The following is a 12,662-nucleotide window of genomic DNA, read 5'->3' on the forward strand; positions in this document are numbered from 1 at the left end:
GTATTTTGACAAGATCATCATAGGTAGGTGAGTCATCATCATCGCTATCACTATCATCATCACTAGCATGTTCATCATCACTACTATCATCACTCTTGGTTACCTTGCGTTCACCTTTGGCCATAAGACATAGGTGTGTAGAGGATGATGGCGATGGTGGTGGTGAGGATGGAAGATCAATAGCAATGGCGGCCACCTTTTCATCGTCACTATCATCATCGGATGATCCACTTGATGAATCAATGTCCGTGAGCCAATCACCGACAATATAGGCCTTGCCACTCTTCTTCTTCTTGTAGAACTCCCTCTTTTTGCCATCTCTCTTCTTGTATGGCTTGTTCTTCTTCTTTTCATCTTCATCACTTGAATCATCTTTCTTGCCCTTGTTCTTGAACTTGTCTTTCTTGGGCTTTGTGCATTGATGAGCTAGATGACCAAGTTCGCCACAATTGTAGCAATCCATCTCGGAGATTGGCTTTCTTCTTGAGCTAGTGAAGAACTTCTTCTTCTTGCCATCAAACTTGATGCCACTCTTGTTTAGCCTTTTTAGCATCTTGGTGGTCTTCTTCACCATGAGGGCAAGGCTTTCTTCATCATCTTCATCACTTGAGCTCTCATACTCAAGTCTTGCTTTGCCCTTGTCTTGGCTAGCTTTGAATGCTAGGTCCTTCTCTTTCTTCTTTGTAGAGGATGAGCCATCTTGTGGTGTGATGTGCATGTACATCTCATGAGCATTGATCTTTCCCAAGATTTGTGTCGGTGTAGCGGTGGAAAGATCACCTTGATGTAGCACGGTCACAATGTGCCCATATTTATCAATGGGGAGGACACTCAAGATTTTTCTCACAACATCGGATGGTGACATTTGAGTAAGTCCAAGCCCATTGACTTCCTCTACAAGAACATTTAATCGAGAATACATCTCATTAGCACTTTCTTTGGGAAACATCTCAAAAGAATTTAGCTTTTTAATCACAAGATGATAGCGTTCCTCACGCTCACTCTTGGTTCCCTCATGGAGCGCACAAACGTCCGACCATAGAGCATGGGCGTCTTTGTGGTTCCTTACACGATTGAACACCTCTTTGCAAAGGCCTCTAAAAATGGTGTTGCGAGCCTTTGCATTCCATTTCTCATAATTCACTTCATCGCCTTGAAGTTGTGCGGCATTCCTAGGTGCGGGGAACCCTTGAGAGGCGGCTCTAAGAATTCCAACATCTAGAGCTTCTAAGCATGCCTCCATGCGGATTTTCCAATATGGAAAATCATCTCCCTCAAAGATAGGAGGAGGTCCATCCCCGTGAGACATCTTGCTCTAAGCGATTAAGCTTAAAAACGTGAGCACGAGGCTCTGATACCAATTGAAAGGATCAAGATGCCCAAGAGGGGGGGTGAATTGGGCTAATTCTAAATTCTCTTGCAATAATCAAATCCTACGGATAGCCCAATTAACCCCTTGTGCCTAGGAAAGTGTTTATATCAAACTAATGCACAACAACCTCTCAACCTATGTTCCAAACTTACTCTAGCAAGCAATTCTATGGATGTAAAACAAGTATTGAATTGCTCAAAGTAAATACTCAAAGTAAGTGCTCAAAGTAAGTAGAGAGAGAAAGGAACGCGGCGATGTTTTGCCGAGGTATCGGAGAGTCGCCACTCCCCACTAGTCCTCGTTGGAGCACCCGCGCAAGGGTGTAGCTCCCCCTTGATCCGCGCAAGGATCAAGTGCTCTCTACGGGTTGATTCTTCGACACTCCGTCGCGGCGAATCACCTAAAGCCGCTCACAACTTGAGTTGGGTCACCCACAAACTCCGCCGGGTGAACACCAAACTCCCAATCACCACCAAGCCGTCTAGGTGATGGCGATCACCAAGAGTAACAAGCACGAACTCTCACTTGACCACGCGAAGCCTAATGAGAAGATGGATGCACACTTTGCTACTCTTGATTTGCTAGTGAGGCTACTCTCTTGGATTCTTAAATCACAAACACCTCACTAGGATCTTGCTCTTCTTGGCACTCACAAACGTGTTTCTCAGCTGTTGGAATGAGCAAAGGATGCTCCACTCACGAGTGGAGCTTCTATTTATAAGCCAGCCTGAAAAACTAACCGTTATGAGCTTCTGCGGGATGACCGGACGCTCCGGTCAGTTCAACCCGCGAACTAGCATTCAAGTGATGACCGGACGCTGTCAGGGTCTGGTCAGTACCGACCGGACGCGTCCGGTCGCTCTTGGATGCTTACTGTAAACGACCGGACGCTGGATACTCAGGGTCCGGTCACACTGACCGGACGCGTCCAGTCACACTTTTTCAAGTCTGGACCCTTACTGGAGTTGACCGGACGCTGGCCCTCAGCGTCCGGTCACATGACCTCCCAGCGTCCGGTCACACCAGACTTGATCTTCTCGGTCAAATGAACTGACCGGACCCTGCGGCCAGCGTCCGGTCGCACCGGAGCCAGCGTCCGGTCAGTATTTGACCCTCCATTCACTTCCAACTTCCGAACATATGTGAATGAAGTTTGCTCCAAAGGACCTTAGGCATTCATAGGAGCTACCTAGAGCTAGTTTTAACAAGTGTGCACCACACCTAACTCACTAGACTCAACTAGGTCAAGCTACCCGTTCATACCCCCCTTCATAGTACGGCCAAAGGAAAAACAAAGTCCTAAACTACTCTAAGTGTCTCTCCAACTCCAATCGACACTTAGAACTAGTCATCCTTAACCTTGTCGTCCATCCTTTGAAAACCGAAACGATTTCCATCGTAGGGGCATGATAACCTCGATTGCCCAATCGATCTCCATTACCATGACCTAACTTACTTGTCTCTGCAAAACACACGTTAGTCATAGTAATCTTTGTATTGACATTAATCACCGAAATCCAACTAGGGGCCTAGATGCTTTCAGGACGGTTTGGTGATTTGGGCCTCAAAACCATCGGAATCGGATTTGACTGGTTTGAGCCTCAAAACCGGAGTGGTGGATCGCCGAACACGTGGTGGCATCTCGAAGCAAATAGAGGCGAAGCGAAGTTGAGAAGACGCCAGGTCCATTGGATCGTTGAAGAAAAACTCAGACGAATTAACACTGGGATATTTGGGCTAAGTACTTCATACAAGGGCGTTCTGGATATTTCACGGGTGCCTATATATATGTGAAGGGGTGGTTGGACAACCATTCTTGGAGGGTCTCTCTCACTTTTGTGTGTCCGTGAGAGAAGGCTAGGGTTAGAGGAGGAGAGACTCTTGTTTTTAAGCTTTTTTTAATCCATAGCTTTGATTTGCAAGGAGTGACTTGTAATCGGACCTCGTAAGTAATCCAAAGATCATTTTCGTTCTCCGCTCAATCTCCTCTCCTAATCTGAAAATTTTCTTTTTCTGTGATTTTTCGGAGCTATTTTTAGATAATTTTCGTTCGTCAGTTTTGCTGCGTTTTGGGGCAGATTACTTGAGAAATTTTGGTGCTAGGACAAGTGTTATCAAGGCTATGGTGATCTCCTAACAAATCTTTCACTTGAGCACCACGAAATTTTGATTTCCCGAAGTTTCCCACTTTCTTAGGTTTCTTGGATTCAGAAATTCGTAAGAGATCTTTGGTATTTTTGGATGGATCTGGTTGCGATTTCTTTTTCCATGATGATGCGAGTTCACGCTTCAGACTACTTGTCCATCAGATTTCAGTTGGCTCAATTTGATAGAGTACAGCTGTTCCAATCGCTCCTGAGTCCTGTGCACTATCTGAAATGCACCTGCTATTCAGGCTTCAGTTCAGAACCTGAGAAACTGCTGCTTAGTTTCATCTTTCTGCAGCTGTGCCATCAACCTGAATTTTCACTTCAGCTGCTTGTTTTCTTGTCTACACTCTTTGTTTCTCTGACGGTGTTGTAGGTACAGCGGTATCAGCAGCTGCTCGGCTCCAACTCTCAGGTATGCAACGCAGCAGCAGCCCAAAGAGCTCAGCAAGTCATCAGTCGGTTTGCATCTCGCCATGTTTTTTTTTCTTGTCGCCGAGTAGAAGTGGCAGGAGAGAGCAGCAGCATCTCAAAAACCATCAGGCAAGCATGTACGTAGCACCATTTCATTAAAGGCTCAGACTTAGGGGGGTGTTGGGTTGCCCCTTCTAAATTTTAGTCGTTATCCCATCGAATGTTTGGATATATGCATGGAGTATTAAATATAGACTAATTATGAAACTAATTACATAGTTTGCGACTAATTTGCGAGATGAATCTTTTGAGGCTAATTAGTCCATGATTTAACAATGTTTCGCTACAGTAAATATATGCTAATGACGGATTAATTAGGCTTAAAAATTCGTCTCATGGAGTACTGACGGATTATGTAATTTGTTTTTTATTAGTATCCGAACACCTCATATAACATCCTCTCAACACACCTCCTAAATTTTAGTAGGTGGATCCAAACACCCCCTAGGTTCTGTGCTCTCTTTTATGCTACAGTGACCAGTCTCTAAGTAATCATATCTAAGTAATGATTTTTGAAATGAATCAGGCAGGAGAGCTGTTGATTATATTAAAAGAAGATCCTAAAGTGGGCACAACGATACAACAGCGACAATAAAACTCAATAAAAAAGAAAAAAACAACTCTAGTCAGTCGGATTGGGACATCGACACGAACTACACAACGCCGAGGCTCAACCCAGAAAAAAAAAGAAGAAAAAACAGAACCACCAACCACCACACTGCGCCGCCAAAACCCGACGATTAAGGATGTTAGGCCGAAAACACCATCGTCACCGCTCGCGCCGTCGTTGCCGACGATGATCCACACGGGGCAAGCCTGCTACCAAGCAGGACTAGCCGCCGTAGGTCGCTGCAAACCGTGTAGTCCTCCCGCAATTGGATCCGCTTGTACCGTCTATGAAGACGATGTACCACACCGGACTAGCCACCGCCAAGCAAGGCTAGCTGCCGTAACCCGCTGCAAGCTGCCAAACCAAACCGTGAGCAACTAGCCTCTGGCGCTCACCATGCCGATCTCGTCCACCGAGATCCAAGCTCGCACACCGTAGCTTCCGGACCTAGCTACCTCATCGAAGTAAGAATTGTCATACACATCCTCGAGCTGCCGGCCAGAATGCCTCCTTGCGCCGGAAACAGCCGCTGTTGTGCAGGACTGCCCGCCGCCATACCATGCAGGTCACCTCGGCAACATAAATCTACTAGCCACCACCTCCCATGCTAGCCACATCGCCAACTCCGTGGGCGCCTCCCACGCCAACCTCCTCGCCAACTTCATGGCGAAACGGTCCCACGAAACCATCGCCCTCCATTGGCAAGCAGATGTGATGCCCTCCATCGCCATGCCAACACCCTCCTCCTAACTGCCTTCCTCTGCCGTGGACACCGCAAACTTGAATCCTCAACTAGGCCTCCACCTTCGTCACCACGATGCAGGCTGCCGCCGCAGACTGACCGAGCACGAGCTTCCAAAAAATGATGCCTCCAAGGAGGGATGTGACGCCACCAGCGCCACCATTGCCTGACCAGAAGGTCAAGGTTTTCACACAAGAAGGACACGCCGGGAGAGGACCGTTCGATAGACGCTTCCAAGGAAGAAAATGACGTCCGTAGACGTCGCCATCATCGGCTCGAGAGGGACAAAGCTTTTGCCATGGCGCCTCAATCCCGTGCACATCGAAGGCTATGGTCTGTCCACTGCGCCAGTGAAAGGTCAAGATGGCGGACTAGAGGGGGTGAATAGTCCTTTCTAAAATTAATCGCGTCGGCTAACCAAAACAAGTGCGGAATTACAACTATCGGTCTAGCCAAGACTACACCACTCTATCTATGTTCTCTAGCACCTTCCAAAGATACTAATTAAGCAACAAAGGTGTCAGGCTAGCTAGAGCTCACCTAACCAATTCTAGAAGCAAGGTCACACAAATCTATGCCACTAGTACTTCAAGCAACAAGGAAGCTCCTACATATGCTAGTAAGCAAAAGCACAAAGCCAACTAAGCTCACTAGCAATGCTCAATAACAAGGCAACCAATGTCAAATTAGAGAGCGCAAATACTTAGCTACACAAACTAAGCAAAGTGACTAACAAGGTTACACAAACCAAATTAGTCACACTAGGGAGCTAGTTCTATGCTACACAAGCAAGAAGATAATTAGTGAGCTATACAACCAAACTAATTACAAGAGCAACTACACAAGCACAATGTATATGAAAGTAATTACAAGCTTGTGTAACGAGGATGCAAACCAACGGGAAGAATAAAGTTGACACAGTGATTTTTCTCCCGAGGTTCACGTGCTTGCCAACACGCTAGTCCCCGTTGTGTCGACCGCTCACTTGGTGGTTCGGCGGCTAATTGGCATCACCCGCCAAGCCCACACGTCGGGCACCGCAAGAACCTACCCCGAAAGTGAGGGTAGCTCAATGACACGCTTTACTAGAGTTGCTCTTTGCGGCTCCCACGGGATGAGCATAATGCCCCTCACAAAGCTCTTATTCGGAGCACCGCACAAGCTTCTTGCGGGCTTCGACGGAGACCACCACCAAGCCGTCTAGGAGGTGGCAACCTCCAAGAGTAACAAGTACCACCGGCTTGCAACTCGATCACCTAGTGCCACCCAATGTAACCTCACGATGCAATAGTACTAGAATCGCTCTCTCACATAATCAGATGATCACTATCAAGCATATGTGAGATGGAGGGCTCCTAAGCCTCACAAGCATGGACACAAAGTCCCTCGAGGTGCTCTGCCCTAGCCATGGACGAGGCCACCTTCTATTTATTGCCCCATAGGCTAAACTAGCCGTTACCCCTTCACTAGGTAAAACTCGGGATGACCGGATGCTCCGGTCGTATCGACCGGACGCAGGACCTCAGCATCCGGTCAACGGATGCTTGCCACGTGTCGCCTCCATTCAACCTCAATCACTTGATCTCAACGGTCAAGTGATGACCAAACGCAGCTACTCAAACTGACCGGACGCAGCAACCCCAGAGTCTAGTCGTTTGCAGTAAGGTACCAGTCGCGACCGGACGCATTCGGTCGGTCACGATAGGACGCAGCGTCAACGTCCGGTCCTTCTCCAACTTTTTTGTGTCGCCTACATCACCGTACGTCAGCCTGACCGGACGCACCCTGTCAGCGTCCGGTCACTTCCAGTGCCAGCGTCTGGTTGAAGACCGACGCCTGCATGCCTCTACAGCCATTGACCGGACGTAGGACCCCAGCGTCCGGTCACCACGTGACCAGTGTCCGGTGCACTCTGTGAGATCCTGTCTTTTCCGTATAGGGCGCCGGTGGCACCGTCGGACTGTCCGCACTCTACGGGCGGATACTCCGCCGGTGGAGTTTCGAACCCTTGCCTCCGTTTTTTCACCGAGTTGATCCACATCAACTCCAACTTCATCTCCCTTGTAAATATGCCAACACCACCATGTGTATGTGTGTTAGCATTTTCACAAACCTTTTCCAAAGGATTAGCCATTCAACTTGCCATGCCACTCAATCCTAGCAACGATGCAAAGTTAGATCACTCGAGTGGCACTTAGATGACCGATATGCAAACAAGTTTGCCCCTCTTGATAGTACGGCCATCTATCCTAAACCCGGTCATCAACTTCTCTACACAACTATGACCGGTGAAATAAAATGCCCTAGGTTATACCTTTGCCTTGCACATTCCATTCTATCTCCTCCAATGTCGATGCAACGCATGCACCAACATGATCAACAATGATATCATCAACTTCATATCATCACGCGATCATATTGGTTCAACGATCCTGACTTTACTTGCTTTTCATTGTGGCCTTCGTCCATCGGTGCCAAGTCTTGCTCAAGCTTCACCACCACATGGTCCATCGCTCTAAAGCCTCTGACTTGCCCTTCATGCTTGCAACTGGCCCATCAAGTCAAGTCTTGTCTTGATCTTCTCCACCTTGATCACATGACTCAATGTCATGTCTCATGTGCAATGAGCTCCTTTATCATCACATGTGTGAGCTTTACAACATCTCCAAGCCATTTTCACCTCCATGGCATATGTTGCTCACACACATGTACCTGTGGACTAATTACTTGTGTATCTCATATAAACACAATTAGTCCACCTAGGTTGTCACTTAATTACCAAAACCACCCAAGGACCTTTCAGCCAGCCGCTGTCCCGTGACTGCCGCCCTGCAAGTCACCTGCCCACGCGACCAGCTCATGCACCCGCCATACCGAGCATCCCGCGCCCGCCAAAGCCAGGCGCGGCTCCCGTGCCTCCATGTCGCTACTGCACACCGCGCCGCCACGCTCCTGCCATACTACCGCACTGCCACCTCATCACCGTGCTGCCGCAGCCGTCGTCCCCTTCAATGGCGCGCTAGATCCAGTCGCCTGGGCGCCGGATCCGATCGTTTGGACACCGGATCTAGCCACTCGGGCACTAGCCCCGGCGGCCTGGTCCGCCGCCGCCGTCACCATAGCCGGGAGGAAGGACGAGCAGAGAAGAGGCCTGCCGCCGCCCTCTTGTGCCAGCCTACCGCTGGATCCAGCCACAAGGCCGGGCTGGCTAGCCGCCATCACCCAGTGCACCAGCTGTGACCATCCCCTAGCCACCGCTTGCCCCCGGCCATGTCACCGCGCGTGACGCCGGATCAGGCCATCCAGGCGCCGGATCTGGCTCCTTCACGCGTTGTCGCCCGCGCGGGCTCCGCCACCCACCGCCGCTGTTGCTCTGACATGGAGGGAGGGGAGAGACGGGGAAGAGGACGGAGTGCCCACACCACCCCTTTCACTGCCACCACACGAGGGAGCCCTGCCACCGCCATCCTGGTAGGTGGCGCGGCCCTGCCGACGGCTCGCTCCGACGGCAGCGCGGCAGGAGAGGGATGGGAGAGGTGGGGGCGGCGCTAGGTGAGTCGCCACCCGAGTCGCCAGGCGTGGGGGCGACGCCGGGGCCTATTTCCTATCTCTAAGTAATGATCACTAGCGTGGAAACGGGAATCCATCCTGAAGTGATGTACATGTATAGTACAGTTTTAGTGATGTACACATACGAGGAATCTCTAAATACTCCTTCCATCCTATAATACATAACGTTGTAGCGTTCAAAATTTGTCAACCAAAGCAAGACGTTATAGCCATCCCAGCCTAAGCTGATCGGTCCGTCCATGCCTGCTCAGCTACTCTTTGCGTCGCCAGGAGGTGAGAAAACAAAGAGAGGTGAGTGGTGCTGTGGTGCATGTAAAATCAGAAAGGTAGCAGGTGTGAAGGAGTAATGTAGGTATTTATCCTCCTTGATCTACGTGACCAACTCTATAACGTCATCTTGGTGGGACAGAGGAATTAACTCAAAAAAAACATTTGTTTATTCTGGATCCGCCTCCTGCCGGTACCTTGTTGAAGTGATGTACACGTATACGGTTACCCTCTACAGCTGGCTGTGCCTTGGAGCAGTTGTACTGCCCGGTGACGTCGTCGCCCACGGCATAGAGCGCGCTCGCCACGACGCCCACGTCGAAGCACCTCCTGCGGCCGCGCTCATGTCCTGCTCCTTTCAGTTTTAGCGCACCACCGTTGCACTGCAATGTGTTAACCTTAGCTAGCATGATTGAGAGGGCAGACGTGATTAATCCATCATTGTCAACTCCAAATCCCCAGAGGGAATCTTATCACGGTAGCTCAACCCCATGGAGACAAGCAACACATCGACAGCGACACCCATAGAACAAGGCTTTTTTAAGCTCTTTTTCTTTTAGAAAAACTATTTAGACTTTGTTCAGGTCAGTCCAATCCAACCTACCAATTAGATACTGATCAAATAAATGGAACGAGTTAAGATTTTTTTACGCTTAACCCCCCACCTGTTAGGTCTTTTTTTCACTTAAGCCCAAATCATGATATAGTAATCCTGATTGATAGTTTCCAAGTTTATATATGTTGCCCTGGTTTAGTTTCTCCTTTAAAATTTGCTCTCTATCCCACAAAGTATAGACGAGGTACTAAATATAGACTAAAAGAATAACTAATTACATAATTCACGACTATTTTACTAAGATTCAACTAATTTACAAAACGAATCTTTTAAACCTAGTTAGTCCTGCAGTAACACATATGCTAATAACAGATCAATCAAGCTTAATAAATTCTATCCCACGGATTATCGATGGATTTTTTATTAATATCAAACACCTAAATTTAAACAAGACCTTAATTAGAGTTGCGTCAAGTAATACTACAAGGCCATGATGTCATGTCAACCTTTTTCCCCCTCCACAAACGCACAACCTTTTCCGCCGGGTTCACCGGGGCCGTACAGTACCTCCCTCTTCCTGCACGGAAGTCGGGGTAAGAGAGGCAACGGCACGCACGACATGGAAATCGGAAAAGCAGCGCTCGAGTGGTCTCCAGCACGGGGAAATGACGTTGCCGGCCGGAACGGGGCGTCAGGCAGTGAGGCAGGCACGGCCACATCAAAGTCGCATCCGTCCGTCCACTGCCAGTCTAGCTACTACACTCCACGCGTACAGCAAGGACCAAAACACTGACAGTGGACAGTGGAGGAGGGAGACGGTGTAATGACGAGTGACACCATGATGGACATGGTTTTCTGCTACGGAGTGTCTTTACAGGACGGTGGACGACGGGACGGGGGAGAGGCACACGCAAAACAAGGCAGGCGAGAGGCGACGCATGATGAGCAGTCATCCTCATCGGGCACGCAGCAGATGGCTGGCATGGTGGATCCCTAGGCGACGCAGTCGAGACCCAGGCAGCCTATCCAGAGGCTCCTCCTCGTCAGCCGTTTCTGCACAAGATTAGAAAAAGGAACAGCAACTTCTTATTACTATTGACAGTAGTACTATATTCCATTGCTCTGACTCAGGAAAAAAAAAAAGAAAAGAACACTGGCTTCACACTGAACCAGTGATCACTGTGGCAAGGACTACATAACTAGGACTACTCAAAATGTTAATCATACTTGCTCCATCTCAGAATGTTAATATTGCTACCTCCATCCTAAAACAAATACAATTAAAAATGCAATCTGTATTAACATATCTACATTTTAACCAAATGTGTTATAGGTAGAAATAGAAACATGACACTAAATAGATATATTATGAAAATAGTATATCATATAACAAATCTAATGATATTTATTTAATCTCATAAATATTAATACTTTTATACACAGTATAATTCAACAAACTTTAACCTCGTACTATGCTCAAATTGCATTCTTTTTTAAACAAAGGAAGTTTTTTACTAGAAAAAAAGTTAAACTTACATAAACTTTGACCGACAAATTATTCGAAGAGTATACAAGTTTAGGTTTTGAAGCTTGTACCAGTGGACTTGTATTCAAAGTGCTTTTGCAATGATATTGATTCTTTAGCGATTGACAATATAGTATGATAAATCAATGGTCAAAATCTACTATGTTCGGATTTTTCATGGCTAAAATACGGAGGGAGCGTGCGTGTTTGGCCAAAATCTATTACGTATGTTTTAACTTGTCCATGATGAATTTGTGCAGTAGCCAGCTGAATGTAGTTTTTGATGAGTGAAAATGAGAGCGTCTACTAGTACTAACCCTGGGCTCATGGCAGAGCATGTCGGGCGGGATGTGGTAGAGGTCCTGGTCCATGGCCTTCACCGCCGCCCCTACCCGGCATGCCTTGTAGGCCGAGGAGGCGTGGACGCGGTCGTGGGCCACCACCAGGCTCCCCTGCTTGCCCTGCTTCTTCACCGCGCCACCGTGGTCGCCCAGCCCCACCACCACATGTTGCCGCTGCTTCTCGTCCTCGTCCTCGTCCTCCAGCTCAAGTGTGGCGCTTTCTTCCCTCCACTTCACCACCTAGCATATACGAGCAACCCAACAACGACATTGCATCCGAACTTCAGTACAAGTACTAATAACATTAAGCTTTTTCACCATCTGTCATAACGGCTCAACACAAGTGTTTTGATGAACAAAAAAAAATGTATGTAGTCTATGGATAGTTGCAGCAACTACATCATCGATCACCTTGTTGGCAGGCTTGGGCGGCGAGGAGGGCGGTATCGTCGCCACGACGAGTCGTCCGGCCTGCATGGCGGAGTCGAAGTACTGGGTGACAGGCCAGTCGCCGGCGCCGACGTAGGCGTAGTTCCACTCCCCAAACGCCGGGATGCGCTGCCGCCTCGCCCGCGCCTTCGTCCGCGCCTACTCACAAAACACAAATCAAGACAAGGCGTCGGAAGCGATCCTCACGCTATCCATCAGCAGCAGACGACCAAGACGATCGATGGGGAAGGCACTGATGGCTGGTCGTCCGACAGAGGAGTGAGCTATACATACCTTCATGGCTGCCGGCTGCTCCAAGCGTTGTCGTAGGCTGATCGGAGTCGTGGGTCGAGGAGTGTGTCAACTGTGAGTGTGGAGTCAGTCAGGGGAAGGTGAAGGGCGAGGCGTCAGGCGTGCATATGTATATATTTATTTATAGAGCAAGGCTTGGGAGAGCTGCTACTAGTCAAGAGTGGTGTGGAGTGGGACGTTGGTATGGTGTCCGTCCATGCCGCATGCCAGCTGCAGATGGGGTTAGGTGGTTGCAGGCTTGCAGCAGGATGGGCTCAGTCGTGCAGCGTGCGTGCCATGCCATGGAACTGTGGAGAGAAGGCGGCAACGGGGACCCC

General features: G+C 48.7%; 1 protein-coding gene across 1 annotated transcript; it reads right to left on the bottom strand.

Annotated features, from left to right (window-relative positions):
- Nucleotides 1–9,368: 9,368 nt before the first annotated feature.
- Nucleotides 9,369–12,454, bottom strand: LOC136482308 (uncharacterized). The gene is made up of 4 exons (XM_066479522.1): nt 12,328–12,454; nt 12,016–12,192; nt 11,581–11,844; nt 9,369–10,791 (listed from the first exon to the last, which is right to left on the bottom strand). Exons 1-4 carry the CDS (start codon nt 12,331–12,333, stop codon nt 10,732–10,734), a joined length of 507 nt encoding a protein of 168 aa, XP_066335619.1. The 5' UTR covers nt 12,334–12,454; the 3' UTR covers nt 9,369–10,731.
- Between the last annotated feature and the right edge of the window lie 208 nt (nt 12,455–12,662).

The sequence above is a fragment of the Miscanthus floridulus genome, chromosome 9, assembly GCF_019320115.1.
Source record: "Miscanthus floridulus cultivar M001 chromosome 9, ASM1932011v1, whole genome shotgun sequence".
NCBI lineage: Eukaryota > Viridiplantae > Streptophyta > Magnoliopsida > Poales > Poaceae > Miscanthus > Miscanthus floridulus.